The 18,565-nt window shown below is 37.9% G+C and overlaps 2 protein-coding genes across 10 annotated transcripts in view; one reads left to right on the top strand and one right to left on the bottom strand.

The window, feature by feature from the left end:
* WDR20 (WD repeat domain 20) overlaps positions 1 to 18,565 on the top strand; it is a 48,109-nt gene that overhangs the window by 12,410 nt on the left and 17,134 nt on the right. For all 9 annotated transcript variants that reach the window (XR_011324665.1, XR_011324666.1, XR_011324663.1 and 6 more), the window contains exon 2: positions 17,053 to 17,235. Coding sequence is in view for 4 of the 9 variants with exons in the window: in XM_069783441.1 (XP_069639542.1) it covers positions 17,053 to 17,235 (183 nt within the window). In the remaining 5 variants the exon portion in view is untranslated. The remainder of the gene's footprint in view (positions 1 to 17,052; positions 17,236 to 18,565) is intronic.
* Positions 17,064 to 18,565, bottom strand: part of MOK (MOK protein kinase) — a 42,862-nt gene continuing 41,360 nt past the window's right edge. The window contains exon 10 of the mRNA XM_069783444.1: positions 17,064 to 17,197. Coding sequence (XP_069639545.1) covers positions 17,189 to 17,197 — 9 coding nt within the window. The 3' untranslated portion in view covers positions 17,064 to 17,188. The remainder of the gene's footprint in view (positions 17,198 to 18,565) is intronic.

Genomic DNA, 18,565 nt, shown 5'->3' with positions numbered 1-18,565 from the left:
TCACATAACTTCTATAGGACTCTTCTGGGGCTCTTAGGATAACAGCCAGTTACATCTTATTTTTACTACAAAAGTAATTAGGGCTTTGTTCTAGTAATATCTTGTTAATGTGCTGCAACATGATGGAGTTATGGGCTTAATAAAAACACTGTATCAGAAATGTCTGGCATTCCTGTAGGGCTCGCAAAATCCAACAGTAGCCAGAAAAGACATAATTCTGACTTGCTGGACAGATATTACTGTGGTGTATTTGACTTTTATTGAGCTTTGTAATAAAAAAATATAAATTAACAATTAACTGCTACAGTGAAGTAAGTTTCTATAGCAACAAGGCAATGCAGGGTACAATTACTCCAATTACTCAGACTGCTTTTCTGTAACAGATAATTTTTTTTCTTACAAGCAGTGAATTTACACTGTTGGACTGAAACATTGTTTTGTTATAGCAACAGATGATCCTGAGCTCTCTTGCTGCTGCTTCCCCCCCCTCCCCCCCCCAAGAAATAATTTTTCCTCTTATGTGCTGAAAAGGGGATGGGGGAAATTTTCAAAGATAAATACCAGGGTGGTAGACTGGTGGAAACTCAACCTACTACTTCTTGAGTGTGTGTTAGTATAACGGAGCTATACTAGATATGTTGTTATGCAGTATGAATTTATAGTTCACTTCTACCTGTTGACAAGTCTACATGAAACTGAACTTGTTCTAATTTAATAACAATGATCATATAGTAGCTTGCAAATTTCAAGTTAATCAATAGTCTGAATGCTGATTCCCTGAATCAGTCCGGCTTTTGGTTATTTGTTCTTTGTATGTTTAAAGTCTCTGTATATTTTCTTTGTTTCAATACTTCTGAATACCCTTAAAGAGAGGAATGTTTTACTTTAAGCTTCAGTGTTAAAATTGGAAGAAAAGATTAGGGTACTGTCAAGGAACTGCTGGTGTTGGGGTTTTTTTTGCCATAAAACACACTTGTAAAGCCAACTTTTGAGTGTTACTGTATTTTGATCTTTTTTAAAGTTAGAAGAAATGAAATTTGAACAACTTCAGCGATGAAGCTACAGCAGCCTTAGTGTTTCAACAGGGAATTTAATTTTGTGTGATGTATTTTAAGGATACTTTGGGTGTCTGATCAATTGAAAGAAGAAACAAAAGCAGCAGTTCGGTCTCTGGCAAGCTGTATATGCAGTCAACCTCAAAGGATGCTATTGATAGGTGTGCATGTATTGTTAAAGTGCATTTTTCTGATATCGTAACAAAACCAATACCCATGTTTCCGAGAAGAAAAAAGTACGATTCAAAACTAAAGTGAAAGTAATGCCTTTGAAGGTGTGACCGACTAGAACACTAGTTCTACAGGTCAGGTAACTTTTTTATGTGTGCATGGGGAGGAGATGAACAGTTGGGAGATGACAATGTCATTAAGTCATGCAATGTTTCCAGTTTGTTCCATGTTTTGGGGGCCATCTAAAAGCAGTCTGCCAGCTCTAATTTCAATGAGTGTCACCTTTAGCAAGTATAATTTTCTAACCAGTTTTGTTTACAGAGCTGAGCCAATTCAATTTCCCACTGAAAGTAACTTACTAACTGTTTAATAAGTATTGCAACTGAGCCTGCAACCTGAATGAAAATAGTTGCTGAATTGTGCCAGAGTGTGTGGTTTTACTTGGAATCCATTTGATATTTACATACCTATTTTCCTTAATTTAACTTGTTTCTTACATCTAGTATATGTATCTTATCTTTGTTCAGCTCATCTGAATCATGCCTCATTCAGCATTAAAAACAGGTGAGAAAGGACTGATTGTAAGTGTAGGCAACAGTGTGACTAGACTGTAGGAGTAGGAGGAAATTAAAGGATCCACTAGAGGATAAGGAGCAAGGAGATCAGAAAGATAACTATTACTTTTTTACTTTAGAGCTATGAATCTGTTACAGCTTACTAGATTGTAACTATTGAGAAAGGAGTTACAGTTAACTAAGCATAAATCTTAAGTGAACCTTGCTGAACTTAATTATGTAGTGTAGTTAAGAGGTAATTGTTACAGTACACTTAATTTTCTCAGTTCCTCAAAAGTGAAGAGACTAAAATGTGTGTTTCAGTGCATTCCAGCCTTTACAGAAGGTGATACATTCTTTACATAGCATCTGACAGTCCATAAGTAGTAGTGCAGCATGAACTTTATTCAGTGTCTGTGAATATTTGATACGCTCTCTACTATTCTGAAATCAGTTGCTTTTTAATTCACGGTATTCCTGACAGTGAAAACTTCTGCTAAAAACCCTTTGCCTGTGACTCCAGTGACAGGCAGGTGTTTTCTTAAGGCTTATCCTCGATCGTGTTTAAATAGAGAAAAACGTGCAGGAGTGCTACTCAACACACACCTCACCCCAGCAACAACCCTTCCCCCCCAAACCCGAGAATTCTCAACTGCTTCAAGTTACTTTCAGTTTAAGCTTTTGAAATTTTGAGGTAGTAGACTTCTGTGCTAGGGGGTTTTTTGTTTGTTTGTTTTGCTTAAAATAAAACATTGTTTCCCTGCAGTGGGAAAACATTAATGGATAACATGTATTATATAGGCAGCTTTATTTGAAGTTCAGGTGCTCAGCCTTTCTAGTGTAACACTCTGGTAGTAAGGGAGAATTATAGCTTAAGTTTGTGTCCTTGTATGAACTGGCAATTTTAAGTTGATATAATGGATATTTTAACTAAGGGAGTTATAGAACCTTAAACTCATTTTGTTCTGAAATGGGGAGGGAATGAAAATGCTTAGTTCTTGGAAACTTTTTACATATTTTAATGATTACAGGGACTGTGACAACTGTTGAGAATAGAGCTTCAAGTTGAGGTCTTCTAGGAGTGGTTTTGGAAACAATATTTTCGTTGGTGATGTTGGGACAAAGAACTAAGAGCATGTACATGATGGCAAAATTCTCATAATAAAGTTGGGAGGCATCACTGTTCATAATCAGAGTATTTTATATGGAGAAACAAGCTGATATCAGAACAGTAACTGAAGTGAAAATTAATTGGAAAAAATACATAGTTAGGGAATTTTTGCTTCAGCCAGAAAACTTTGAAAAGATGATAACCAGAGTGTAATGTTGATTATAAGCTGAGCCAGCTTGTGATACAGCTGTTGAAGGCAATAGGAGATAAATGCAATTCAAAGACGTATCAAATGAGGATTACCAATAGAAATAAGGAAGTGTCTTTAGTGCCATTGTACAAGGCATTGAAAAGATGGCTTTAATATTGTATGAAAGTCTGGTTGCTTGTGTTGATGAAGGTGAATTTCAACTCCTGCTACTAGGAGAAGATGGTATCTAATGTAAAACTGGAGAAAGAAGAGTGTGATTTTAATTAGCTGAGCAAAGCAATCACTATTTCTTAAAACTGTGAAAGGAAGAAGAGAAGAAAGGAGAGAATAAATAGTACAAAACCTTCCCTAGATTTATGAGAGACATTGCCAGATCTCCCACTAATCCCAATTGTGCAAAATTTACTATTAATTCAGAAGGATCCTGCTCTTTGACCAGCCCTGCTCTAAGCTATTGCTTACAGTTGAACTGCATAATGAAAATACTGTGGTGGTGATAGGCTAGAGACTCTATGGGAAGTATAGAATAGATTTTAAGAGGCAGAGAGTGTTTCATCCAGAAGCTTCTTTGAGCTGAGCCAGATGAATGGAATGAAGAAAATGTGTAGTGATACAAATCCAACTATCTGTGTGGTACCCAGAGAGGCTACCTTACTGGCTTTTAGATACAGGAGAGGAAATGAGTATAAAATACTGAGGAGCTGGAGACAGTGAAGTCCAATGAAAGAAAGGATGTACAGCTGACTTTGCAGATACCATGGAAAGAGCATACTATGTTTTATGGTAACAGTATCTCAGTAGTTTTGTAGGGAAGCTTCAGCGGGGTTATTTTGTGGTTTAGGTATTCTTGGAGACGGTTCTCTGTATTGTAAGTCTGCATTTATATGGCAGGCATTGAAGATCAGAACTATTTCATCCTATCTTTAACCATAAGCAGAGTAATGGATGAGACTTTCTTGAATAGTAACATCAAGTAATAGTGGATACATTAATTTATTATAAAAAGAGGTGACCAGCCAACCCTTCTTTTTGTATCATATAGGGTAGTGAGGCTGAAAAAAACTAAGCAGTAAGCCTTTTTTTATTTCAGGTTTTCCTAATCTGTTTTCTACTTGTGTATAAAACTTTAGTATGCTGAGGTATTTGGTATGTTTTCTGGGAATTAGGAAAGATTCCATGTGCTTAAAACAGATGTTTTCTTATTCATGATTCTGTGTTTGAGATAAATGTTTGAAGAAAGATCTTTCTTCAAAATGGAAACTAAGAGAAGCTAGCAACTGTGGCTTGGCTTTGCTAATGTTAATCCTAGAACTTCAAGTAAGTTAACCAGTTACCTGGCCCCTCTTGCACTAGAACAGAACAGTTTTCTACCAGGGTACAAACTTTAATGTATGGAAATTGTCTTTCTCATTCAAGTGTCCTCTTGGAACAAATTTTACTTTCTGACAGGAGTGCAAAGTCTTGATTCACAGGAGAGAAGATAGTGTCAAGTAGAAACTCTTTGCTGTTCTAATGTAGCTCCTTATATAGTGAATATACCCCATTCCTCACAGCTGAGTGCATTCTCTTTATTTGGTACCTATTTATGCACATCTTTGGCAATGAAGTTTCCCCATTACCCTCCCATCTTAACAGCAAAAAACCTTTAAAGTTTGTAACAGTTAATAAGGTGATTCTTCCAGTATGAGAATTACTTGCTTCACTCTTTGGAATACAATACAATGTTAATGTATCTTGATCAATATGCAACACTAAACAGTTAAACAGAATTTCAAGTAGAGGCTCAGGCTGCTTAGTTACCGTGGCGCAAACAGTAGGAAATTCATGCCAAAGTTTGGAAACTAAGATACACAAAAGAAAACTTGTAAACTGAAATAATCTCTTTGGAGAGCAAATGTAGTTGTTTATAATTTTATTAGAGCCTGTTTTCCAAAGAATACTGTTTTAAAATCCTGTTTTATCAAGCAAATCTTAATTGACAGTTCAGAGTTTTGCACAAAGCAGGCAATATTCACAAGCAGGGAAGAGTGACATTCTTTGTTGGCTTGCCCTCTAACTGTAAGGGCATTGAGTGAATAGAGTAGCCTCTTGGAGACAGAGAAATTACTTAAGTACTGTAATCAAGGTTGACATATTTTCAGTGTGCAATGTCTTGTTTAACAGACGTGACCAGGCTATTCTGTATGTGTGTATATATATGATGTTAATGATTGTATGTATGTTAGATCATATATATATATATATATATGGTCTCTCTATATTTAATTATTTGTGTTCATCATTATGTATATTATATATATTTTTTTAATGACTTGTGTATGTTAAAGATCTTGCAGTATTTAATTCACTGTCCTGCAGTTGTTTGTCTTAAGGCTTGCTAACTGTAACAAAGATCTATCTGTTGGTATTTTAATAGGGTGATTTTCAGTTTGATAGGTTCCCTGTTTAGTAAGCTGCCTTTGAACTGTCTGCGAACACAGTATTTTGTATTGCAGTCATGTCAGTATATTGTGGCAAAATCCGATATTGTTACATGTGACTTGCTGTACAGTTTTTTCCATAGGTGTGGTCATATGCAAATCAAGCAGTTATTTTTCTCTTTCTGAATGTAAACTAGTATGTGTATCTACATGCACTTTTTCCTCATCCTCCAAAGGGGAAGCTGTTATATAGAAAGGCCAATCTGTGGCTTGAGAGAGACACTACTTCTAAAAACTTCCTGAAGATCGAGGCTAGAGTTGGAGTTGGACATTGAGATTGCGTGCACCTACCCTAACACGTGACTCAACCGTATCACTTTATGCATTGCGTAATCTGGATTGGAGATTATGTTAGATAGTTGGAGGCTAAGGGAAAGCAGTTTAGGTTATTATTGAGAAACTGATTTACTTGCTTCTGCCTTTATAGCACATGATGTATTGGGAAGGAAGGCTTGATGTCATGATAACTAGGAAGTGGTGTTATTAGAACATGAAATGTTGGAGGTGGTGGAACAAACAGTGTAGTATTAGGCTGAAATGGTGTTCAGGAGTTCTCATGAGTTTTAAGTGTAAAGAGGGTGAGCTGCAGACTTAGAATCATACAGTTGTTTAGGTTGGAAAAGACCTTTAAGATCATCGAGTCCAACCGTAAACCTAATACTGCCAAGTCCACCACTAAACCATGTCCCTAAGCACCACATCTACACGTCTTCTAAATACCTTCAGGGATGGTGACTCAACTACTTCCCTGGGCAGCCTTGTTACAAGTAGTAACTGTTATATTGAATTACAGGTTAGTATGTGCTTTTTGCTGACATCTTTTAAAAAGGACTTACTGATCACTTTATAATTAAAACAAAAGTAGAATGTGAAAACATCTGGAAGATTATACTTGGCTTTAACTCAAAGGAAAGTAAAAACTTGGAGGCGACAGAAAGAGATGAACTGTGCCATTGATTAGCCACAGTAAATAAAACTTTAAATAGCTTTCATCCCACTAAGTTTAGCATATGGTAATTTTATAGTTCTGGGGTAGATCCATGACTTCAGGAAAAGAAGAGAGAAAAGCAGCAGAAATTGAAGGTGGACTAATTAACTGGCAAGAGGCAGTTATAATAAACTTGGGAGATGCAGTTATGCTAGGTGAACGAGCAGGAGTGTTTGTTTCCACTAATCTTTTGGTGGCACACACTGCAGGAAAAAACTTGAGTCAGTTTGGAGCCACTGTATAAAAAGAAGAGGGGATTGCTATAGATGACTGCCTTAATTCATCAATACTTGAATCCTAATTTTTCTATATTGTAAGAAATGGAATCGGAAAGAATATTAGAAACAATGGAGTAAATCATATTGCACTGTACAAATCAGTAGATCCATCTATATGTCTTCATACAGGTCTAAAAAAAAAGGGGGGGCTATTACAAAGAGATTCAGAGAAATGGTGAAAATTGTGATAGCTGAAAACTTATGTGGAAATACTGATAAGGATGGGACTGCTTATTCTAGTAAGCAGTATAAGTGCTGTATATGTAAGGAATGTTGGACATCATTGTCTCTTATTGGGAAGAAGAAGGTATTCAGTGAAATCAGAGGGGAACAAAATTCAGAACTGATACTTTTTTTCACATATTTAACTTTATCAGGATATGTTGCTTCAGTCATCTGAGTAAATAATGAACAGAAAGTGGGTGTTAAAATCTGGCAATATTTGCAATTCCATGTAGTAGTTAATGAAACAAAAAATCCTGTAAAGGGTTATTAAACTTCCATATTTACAATTTAAATAGCTTCCTGAAAGAAATATAGGATGGACAATAATCCATTAATGCAGCTAACTTCCTGGACTTACTTCTGGAACATGTATCTGCCCACTGTTGAAGAAGTGGTATTGGAGTAAAAAGTCGGATTTTGGTCTAGTTCTGCAGTCTATGATTATGAAGTATGTATGTGCCATGACTTGTTAAATCTGTGTCTTAATTTTTAAGCCAGTTAGGGAGAGACCAGTATAAAAATGTGACCTGTCACCAATTGTTTATTAATAGCCCTGAGAGATCATTATTTTGAATTTAAAACTGCACAGTGAGATCTCCTTCTTATATATGTCCTTAAAAAGAGCTGAGTAGGGGGGAAGAGGAGGAAGGTGTCTGCATTGCATGCAGAACATAAGTGATTCTGAATTACGTTTCTGTTGGAGAGGTTTTTATCCAGCAGGCTGAGCTACAGTTGAGCCAAAATTCTGTAGACTAGCCATTGGGAAGAGACAATAATACTGATATCATGCCTTCTTTTCCCTTCTTCCTGTTAAAAAAAAAAAAAAGGGCAACTAATTGCTTAAACCAAAATAGAATATCTAATTCAGTTCATGTCTTTTGGGAGTGTGTGATACAATGAGTATATTCAAAGTTGTTTGAGTTTAACCAGCCTGTTTACAGATTAAGTGTGGCCAAATGCATAACACTTAAGTCAAAGCCTCAATTTTTATCCGAATTGATCGTGCCATTAACTGACACCCACAATAAGGTGAACTTTGCAAAAGGAACTGTGAAATTCTGCTTTTGTTAGCTGTTCTTCAGTGTGGGTTTGTGGGTGATTATTTAGATGCTCAAGAACAAGTTAAATTAGTTCTTATGGTCTTTCTGTATCATAGTAAAGCAGTATTGTGCAAAGTATGATGTAAAGGATTGGAGCGCTTCTAGGGACGAAAGGGACAGGTTTTCTTCTGCAGGTATAATAAAAATTAACTTTGTTAAATATGTAGAAACAAACACCTTTTGAAAAGTTAAGTTAAAATGTCATGTCATTTCCCTGAAGTTTTAGTGATTGGATTATAGTTTAGCTGAAGATTGCTCAAGTTACTTGGAGTGCTTCCAGTCTACTTCCAGGCTGTTTGGTTTCTCTTGGAAACACTAAGCTCACAGACCTTTTCAGGACTGACCAGGACTTGCTCCTGAGAGCTGCGCTGAGGGTTGTGGTCAGTTCATTAGAACACTTTGGGTCTGACCCAGCTCTTTGAACAGCACTGTCACAAGTTGTATGGTTTGGTCTTCCAGCCAAAAGGAGCAGTGTCAGCATGGGTCTAAATTTCACCAAACGAGTAACGCATTGAATTGAAAATGCTTTAGGTTTCTAAAGGAACAATTTCAGTGACTTTAGACTTCTGATGGGGTGTGACAGGTTGGAGGCAGCAGTAGTGGTCTCTGCTCAGAAGGCAGAGGAGGTATTTTTTGTGTGGAGACGCTCTTAACATTGTTTCAATTTCCCTCAACCTCCCTGGCCTTCAGTAGTTCAAATGTGTTAACATGCCTGTCCTACCTTAATGCCCTTTGCCTGGTCTCACAAACAAAGGGTAAATTGATTCTATATGTACCTCTAAAGTGAATGGGGATTTGTAACAAAAAATGTTTTTTCTTTTTTTGGGATGCTGCTGTTCTGGGTTCTTGGAACTCTTTTTAAATAAAAAGTCTACTTTTTCGAGGGTTATTGGTAGACTGGTGCTTTCACCTTAGATAAGTTCCAATAGGATGTGCTGATCTATACTGTAACCAGATAAATATTTTGGTTTATAGCCTTACTAAAATGGAGTTAACATTGTTATGGTAAGTTGTAAATCAAACAGTCCTTTATGTGTGTTCTCTATGGTGTTCACATCCACTTTCTTGATCTTGGCAATTATATATCCATTGGTCCAGTTAATATCACATAGATTTATTTCAAACCAGTGCATGCTCTTTGCTCTGAGTGCTTAGAATAATTCTTCTGGAAACAGAGTATGATTATTTTATTGGATGCTTCAGAAAACTAAACTGATCTTTGACTAAATATGGATTTATGTCCAGTTGTCTGGACTAGAGCTTTTATCTTAATGTATGTGGTCATAGTTGTCTGTATGCATAAACGCTGAAATCTTGTTAACTAATGCTTTTCTCCTTTCAGAAGTCATGTATGTCTTGTATGGCCCCAAGTGCTAGTTAAATCTAGAAGGGAGAAGAATATCAAGTAGCTTCCCAAATTTGCAAACGGCTTTGTACAAAATTGATCTTTAAGACTTTGTTATGGATGAATTGTGTGGAACACTCGAAAAAATTAGGTTAAATAAAATTACTTGGTGTCCCTGTTTTTACTAACAGAGCTGTTCTTACACAGTATCCTAGAAACTCTTGTCACATGCCTTAAGTGTTCCTGTTTAGCATTTAATCAAGTGCTTTGTAACTTATAAAAAATCTTCTGCAATGATACAGGAACCCATTTATGAGAAACAGTGTTGTTCAGGAGAGTAAATGTTCTGTTGAGTGGAAATAAATCTTGAAACACTTTTGTTGGGAGCAGGTATAAATGCAAATTATTTTAAACTTTAAGTGAGCTCATTCAAAATATTTATGTATTAGAAAAGGTACATCAGAAGATATGTCACTGAAGCCAAATTAATAATGATCATGTCTTGAAGATCAAGATCTTAATATTTAGGGAAGTTAAAATGGCACCAAGTGGCAGCTACACTTTCTGGAGACTTTCTAGAGAAAGGAAGCTATAGAGATAACTTAATGGAAAGTCTTTGAGGCAGTATGTTAAAAATATCAGATTCTTTTTCCTGCCTGCTAATTGTTTTTGTCCCAATTTCTTAGTTTTTAATTTTCAGAATCCATGTTGTCCAGTGCAACTTTCATCCCTTTCTCATAGGTTCTCTTGTCTTCAATTAGAGAGGAATAAGGGAAAGTGAATGCATGTGCTTGTTTTTAGTGTTAGTTCATGCTTGCCCTTATATAAATTGGCAGCAAATCCAGCATTGGTTGTGCCGTTGTGAGTGTTAAGCTATTGGTGCTTCAATTCATAGAGTTGAAAGATCAGCCAAATTTTAAAAGCAAAACTAAAATAGTTTTCTTGAGGTTTACAAATGTGACTTTAATGTAAAGCAGGTACATTGAATGCAATGTTGCAAAATAAAGACCTACAATTTCCCTAGCGTTAATGGCTTTGCAAGGCTTAGGAGACACTTAAAACTAGTCCTGTGTGTACACACAAAACACCTATTATGCAACCCTTAAAGCTAAGCACATCACTCGGGTATGGAAAAAGCCACTCTTACTTATTTCAGAAGCTGTCCTTACATTTAAGAAACCTATTGTAGCTATGTATAAATAGGGCAACTTTACAAATGATTGTCTGATGGCTTTTTACAGAATCCTAAAGAGAATTTATACTTTTTTTTTAGTTTACAAGTGTTACCACTTTCAAACTAATTTAAGTTTTTGGGGGGCTTCTGAAGTGGCCCTACCTGAAAATTTCATGCTGTTGAATCTGAAGAGACCCTGGAACTGATGTGTGTTCTTGCCAGACCTTAAACTTTCTACTGAGAAAGCTAAGGTCGTTATAGTCAGCAGTCTGTCAGCTTACATGCAGTTATAATTGTAGAAGCCAGTTTATTACTGATTGGCTATGGCACTGTCAGCTGCACTGAAGGGTATTTTATTAGGGCTTTATAGTTGCAGGAAGTGTTGCCTGGACTTTCTGTTATGTATCTCATATACATCAAGCAGAACTTTTGCTCTACATCAGTGTTCTTTATAGGGAAAGACAACTAACTTGTTGCTGCTGTTTTCTGCCTGTGTGAAATTCCTTTAAGATGTAAACCAGACCTGTTAAGTAAACTGGGAGTGGCCATGTTGCTGCTGCTTTGGTTGATCCTCAGCTTATGATCTCGGCGTCATTCAGGTTGGAAGGGGCCTCTGAGAGTCTCTAGTCTAACCTCCTGCCTAAACCAGGGTCAGCTATAAGATCAGGCCAGCTCAAAGCAACAGTGAAGTAACTACAAATGATTCTATTGCTAATATTAAGTGAGCTGTATTTGGGCTCTACAAAAGGGATCTGGAAATCTAGTCCTTTGATAATAAAGTAATCAGAGGGATTTCCAGTGTGAAGTATTGAAGCTAGAATTTCTGGCAGAAACAATGAACAGAGTTTGCCAGAAAATTCTGCAAATGTCTCCAGGGCAACTCAGCTTTCTTGCCATGTTCCTCAACTTTCTCTGTCCTTCAGCTAGCTCTGCAGGAAGGAGAGCGAGACCAGAACCGACATGGAGGAAGAATAAACAAGCTATTAAGGGGCCTCCTGGTTTAGTTTTCCCTGTCCTTGCTAATACAGTTAGCAAGTCTGTCCTGGAAGACCCTGTGCTGTTCACTAGGGGATACTGTAAGGCAAAGTGCTGCAGCAAGGATTACCTTGCCTCTTTTTTTCAGCTAGGGTTTAAAGACCATCTGTGAAGTTCAATAAAGTTCACTTAGTAATAATCCTAAGAGTTGTTTTCTCATGTTACTTGTAGAGCATTATAACAAGCACAGCTTTCTCAAATTGTTCTGTTTACAGACCAGGGACCATTACATCCCTGGACAGCAAGGTATTGAAGAGATATCAAGCTGCAGGCAATAAGTTGTGAATTCCAAGCTCTAGAAATGCTGAGGAAATTGTTTTCAAAAGTGTATCTTGGTTCTTTGTGTCTTCTCTTTTATTTGCGCTGGAGCTCTACATACATAGCTAATCTGTAATCTGCCATTTGTGATCAATTAATTCTCTGGACAAGAGAGAATTTAAGAGGATTTTTGGAAGTAAAATTTTTATTAAATGTTTCCCCTTACTTCCAGGCTTAAAGACCTAATATTCTGTCTTGATCTCACTTACACCTATGACCCATTGAAAGCCAGTCTCCTGGCAAATGTGATATTAATTACTATTAAGTATCTAAAGGAAGCATTTTGATGACTGCAGTTGAAATTATTGGAGATAAATTAGTAAATAACTCCTTTCCATTCTGATCTTGGAGATGTTTTTTGGCTTGGAAGGTGTATTGGGTTTGCGTGGCAAGATTTTGGTAGCAGGGGGGCTACAGGGGTGGCTTCTGTGAGAAGCTGCTAGAAGCTTCCCCTACGTCTGATAGAGCCAATGCCAGCCGGCTCCAAGACGGACCCACCACTGGCAAAGGCTGAGCCCATCAGTGATGGTGGTAGCGCTTTTGTGATAACAGATTTAAGAAGGGAAAAAAACCTGCGTAACAGAAACTGCAGCTGGAGAGAGGAGTGAGAACATGTGAGAGAAACAACCATGCAGACCCCCAGGTCAGTGAAGAAGGAGGGGGAGGAGGTGCTCCAGGTGCTGGGGCAGAGATTCCCCTGCAGCCTGTGGGGAAGACCATGGTGAGGCAGGCTGTCCCCCTGCAGCCCAGGGAGGTCCACAGTGGAGCAGATCTCCACCTGCAGCCCAGGGAGGACCCCACGCTGGAGCAGAAGGAGGCTGTGACCCCGTGGGAAGCCTGTGCTGGAGCAGGCTCCTGGCAGGATGGACCTGTGGCCCTGTGGAGAGAGAAGCCCATGGTAGAGCAGGTTTTCTGGCAGGCCTTGTGACCCTGCAGGGGACCCATGCTGGAGCAGTGTGCTCCTGAAGGACTGCACCCTGTGGAAGGGACCCATGCTGGAGCAGTTTGTGAAGAACTGCAGCCTGTGGGAAGGACTCATGTTGGAGAAGTTCATGGAGAACTGTCTCCTGTGGGAGGGACCCCACACTGGAGCAGGGAACAGTGTAGAGGAGTCATCCTCCTGAGGAGGAAGGAGCAGCAGAGACAACACGTGATGAACTGACCGTGACCCCCCTTTCCCGTCCCCCTGTGTTGCTTGGGAGGGGAGAAGGTGGAGAAAATTGGGAGTAAAGTTAAGTCTGGGAAAGAGGGAGGGGTGGGGGAAGATGTTTTAAGATTTATTTTTATTTCTTATTGCCCTGCTCTGATTGGATTAGTAATAAATTAAACTAGTTTCCCCCAGTTGAGTCTGTATTGCCTGTGATGATAATTGGGGAGTGATCTCTCCCTGTCCTTATCTCAACCCGTGAACCTTTTGTTTTATTTTCTCTCCCCTGTCTCCAGCTTAGGGGGGGGAGTGATAGATGTGACTTTGATGGGCACCTGGTGTCCAGCCAGGGTCAATCCAGCACAGAAGGAAATATAGCATCTATGATACTTTTAATTCAACTAAAATTTGCAGAAAGCTGCATATGTAAGTTAGGAAAAGAAAAGGTACAGGAAGAAATCGGACCTGTCAAGGAGTATGATTAAATTCTGACTTGAAATAATGTGATTCACTGTATGGGAAATCTTAGTATGAAAGCTCTAAGACTCAGATCAGTAGTATATAAAAAGAATGAATCTTGGACAGATAGTAATCTGGCTTTGACCTTAAAATTACATACAGCTACAGAACCAAGGTTATTGATGCCCATCCTAATCAGACATTTCAAATAACAGAATCTGAAAACTTAAATATTTGCTTCAGACTGAGGTGACTGATTTCTTCCTCCTCCCCCCCCCCAATTCCTAGTATTTAGGTACTTAAAGCTGTGGTTAAGATGTTCCACTTGACTGCCTTTCTGCTGGAAGTCATGATACAGGGTGAATGGGCAATGGCTAGACTGTTAGATTTTTTTTTTTTCTTTTTTTTTACCTCCCTACCCTAGCAGAGCGGGGGTAATTTTGCTAAAATAGTGTGTTGTGAGAGTTAACTAAATGGGACTAGGAAGTCTCCAAAACAGTTATATGGTTCACGTTTTACTTCTAGAGTATGAGTTCATCACAAAGAACTAAATGGCAAAGTTGGTCAATTTTTCTTCTGTAAAGTGTAAAGTTCTCTAGAGAGTTTTAATCTGTTCAAAGGCAGGACTTGGAAGCTGTTGATGCCCCAGGTACTATTCTCTTTCAAAATATATCACCATTCTTCTGAGAGGGGGGCAGTTTACATCACTTTGTTCAGTAAATAATGTTATATCCTAGGATTTGACAGTTGTAGACTCAGATCTCTTTTCTGAGAATCAAATCTTCCACAAAATAGCTATAGCAAATGGACTTAGTGGTGAGCTAATGAAATGCTGAGTCCCAGGCGCGACTGAATTTTATGAGTAAGCTCTTTTCTTGTTCTTAGCAAAATCCAACAGCAATCCTTCAACTGTGCAGAAATAAAAAAAGGTCTCCTAGTTTTTACGCTTATTGATTCTACCCCGTATTTCAATTAAGAGAGATCAAGACTCAGAGTACTTTTGTGCTTGTAGATTTGACTTATCTCCACGAGACAACTATATTATAACTGAAAACACTAGCTGCATGTAAATAAAAGGCGGGGCATCCCTGTTAGTAGAAGCCTGGTAATTCTGGGTTGAATTAGTTTGTTTATTCTCCATTTAAGTTTAGACAGATTGTCACTGCCATCTGGTTCCCAGAGAACAGCTAGAACAAGCACAGTGAAGTCTGTGCTTAGATTTAATATATCAGAATTTCATGTCTTGCTAGATCTGTTATCACATAATTTCAGAAGATGGGGAACTTCAGTCACACCAAATTTGTCAGACAACAAAACCAAAAGCTAGTGATATAAAACCTCAGCCAGACAAAAGAGCAAGGTATGGTTCCAATCTGAAAATAGCCACCTCTTGATACTTTGCTGCTTAAAACGGTAGTGAAGATTCAGAAGAGCAACCTGGGAATACCCGTGTTTTCTGCTGGCTGGGAGAGTCTATGGTTCTCTGATCATTCAGCATGATTCAGGCTGAGTTCTATTTACTTTAAAAGGGATCTTCTTTCTTAGGCATTGTGTCCTGCTGGAACTTTAGTCCAGAGGACACAACCTCAAGTCTCATGGGTGAGAAGAGAGAGATGTGGTACCTTGTTAACTCTGTGTTTCTTTGAGGTATGGAGGGATGCATCTATATGTTTCTATAGGATGGTCTTCCAGATAGAAATACTACCTCAATTTTGAGAGTTATCCCTTGATATCACTTATTTTTGTAGTGACACAGGACAAGGGAATCTTGCACAATAAAAGAGATAACTGCATGGCCTCTAGGATTTGATCTTTCAGCTTCAAATTACAGATTTACATGTGTTTCTGAATGCTCCTTGGTAGGCATGCACCTAATCCTATGATTTCCCAGTAGAGCTAGTATTCTATTTAAGTTCTCCTTGAAGATGTATTGCTAATATTCTTCTTTAGCTTATAATGGATCTCTGGGCTCTGGAGAGTAACTTTTTAATCTGCTGACTTTAGAAGTTGGAATACATCATCTCATTTTTGAGTTTTCAACCAGGAGGCCATACACCTGATTAAACTGGTTTATAATATATGCTGCAAAACACAAGTGCAACTTTAATACTGTTGCATATATATGCTTATCATGCATATACTGTAGTTAAATTTGCCTTGGAAATGGCTCACCTGACATGAATCACTGTGTAGCTAGTTATGATTTTTCCCTACTGACAGGTCTAGTTTCTGGCTGTGTAGCTCCATGCACACCAAGGATTTGCTGCTCTTTAGACCTCATCCTCGAAGGTTTAATACACTGGAGCAATTTTCTTTTATGTGAAGCTTGTCCTCTTCCTCAAAGAAGTTTTATTTCTTATATTGCTGGCCCAGTTCCCTCTGACTAAAAATACTGAAAAAGTATGTATCAAAATTAGAGTCCCAAATCACAGCTACATCTCAGGTCTGTAATATTGTTGAGTATCTGCAGCTTTCTAATTACAGACTCTGAACCTAGTAAATAGGGAGTTTAAAAAACAAACAAACAAACAAAATGTTGAACCTGATGTATGATTTTGCATATTAAATATATGGGGTTTAATCACTGGATGATGAAAGATTAGGTTGTCCAGAAGTGATATGGGGATAAACACGGGTTACACAACTGAGAGCGCATTTTAGATTGCTTTTCATTTCCTTTTGATTCTTCTGACACTTTAGTGCCAGATCTTCAGTTGTTTATATTGAGGTTCCTCAGTTTTGTTAGCACTTACTTTGTCTGAGCTATATTTGAATTCTGTGTTCAGTGTCAGAACCACAATTACTCTGTAGCTTAATGGCTTAAAATATGTTTTATGATCACAGTATCAGCATGTGGAGTCAGTGTTCCTAGAAGATGCTCTCCTAGGATCTAGTTGATAATTTTTTGAATTATTGAGACCAATTTTGTATGTTTGCCTGTTATAAAAGGATAGACTTAGAGTACGAGAATCAGGTGATTGAGAATATGCTATTTTTAATCCAAAATTGGATTGTACTCAATATTGAGAAAGCTGCTACTAGGAAAGTAGAAGATAACTTGTCTCTGTGTGATGGAATGCCTCTTCTGGCAGGATAAGCCTTCGGGGAATAGGTTGATATTGAGGACTCACTGGAGCCTTTGTGTTACTGAATGGTTTTCACTGGTTTGTCATGTGATATAGTTGCAAAGGCTAGGTAGGTATAGTGTTTAGCAAAATTGAAAACCACAAGTATTGCATTATATGAAAAGATAAACCTTTTGATGACATCTTGGATGTCTTGATAAATACAAAGCTGCTTTCTAAAGTAGGGTTTTGTGACTGCATAAATTGTTGCAAATGGAACTGGTTATATACACACATTGTGATAAACTGTCTTAATTCTGTTTACTCTCTTTGCAGGCTGCGGACTTGAGTAAACCAATAGACAAAAGGATATACAAAGGAACACAACCTACATGCCATGACTTCAATCACTTAACGGCCACAGCAGAAAGTGTGTCTCTTCTAGTGGGCTTCTCTGCAGGCCAGGTCCAACTTATAGACCCTATTAAAAAAGAAACAAGCAAATTATTTAATGAGGAAGTAAGTAGAAATATTAACATTGTTGCATGCAATGTATTTGTGATATTAAAGATCCTAGATTTTCAGAGTTCTGTAGATGGCTCCGTTTGCCTATACAGCTTATCATTCAGTCACTGCCTTTGTTTTTCAGCTGTTTCATTGGCTTGGAATACGTACACAAAAATGTTATTAATGAAGGAATATTTTGCACTTTAAGATTAAAAGTTAGGACTTTCTAGTTTGGGTAATACTGTAACTAGAGTTAATGACAGTTAACTGTTGGAAAAAAGGTCTACAGATCTAAATGTTGCTGCATGTGCTCTGCAGTCCATTGTTTCTGAGGCTTCTGGTTCCGAATGAAGAAGAAAACATTTAAGCCTCTAACTAATATATTATGGTCTAAAAATTAAATAAGGTAAAAATACCAATTCTTATGGTCAGGATGTTACAGCAGAAACTGTATCAAGGATTCTTAAAGGCTTGCTTGGGGAAGACAAGGATATCAAGCTGAATGCTGCATAGAAAAAGCTGAAGGCTTATGAGGTCTTGGCCATGTGATGTTCCTGAAACTCTCCATCTGCTTTTTCTGCTGCTGTGCAATAAGAAAAGATAGAAGCGAGTACTGAGGGGGATGATTAATGCCAAGTTACAGGACCACTGGCTTTGATTATCTGGTAGTATTGGCATTCTTAGAAGAGTAAGTGTGTAGATGCTAACAAGGAAAGAAATTTTTGACTGCATTTTCTGCAGAGGGTAAGCTACAGGAATTTGGGTGGCTTAGGGGGTGTTGGTTGTTTTTTTGGGGGGTGTTTTTTTGCTCCTGTTTGTGTTTTTAATCCAGCTGCAGGTGACTTGGGGGGGAATAGCAAGGAGCTTTGCAGTTATTTTTGGTTTTTCTTTTTTTTATAATAAATTTCAAATATGGTTAAGAGCTTTGCAGATGAAGTTAAGCCTTGTGCAGCTTTTAAACTGAGCAAGCATATCCTTCCCACCTCAGAGAGATGTGTTGCCTTGCTCTGTCTTTGTGCAAAGAAGATTGAAGTATTGTTCTCAATGGGGATGTTTTATAATTAGAACCGTCTAATTCCTCCTCAGCTTTCTAAAATTAGCTACATCTAGATCAGAAGAGGGGTGTTTTTCTTCTTACTTAGCCTTTTCCCACCTGCTCTGTCTCTCTGCTTGTGCTGAGTGGGAAACGGTGCTGGAGAATCTTAATGTTGCATGGAGTACTCTGGTAGAAACCTCTGTATAAATAGTTGAAATGTTCATTTTAGCATTGTCCTAACACCTCTCCCTGCAAAAAAACACAACTCCAAACCAAAAAAACCCAAACTTTGTCATTGGTGCAAAT

The sequence above is a fragment of the Haliaeetus albicilla genome, chromosome 5 (genome assembly GCF_947461875.1).
Source record: "Haliaeetus albicilla chromosome 5, bHalAlb1.1, whole genome shotgun sequence".
NCBI lineage: Eukaryota > Metazoa > Chordata > Aves > Accipitriformes > Accipitridae > Haliaeetus > Haliaeetus albicilla.
Note: the sequence above shows the minus strand (reverse complement) of the source record. Positions and strands in the feature narration are given on the sequence as shown.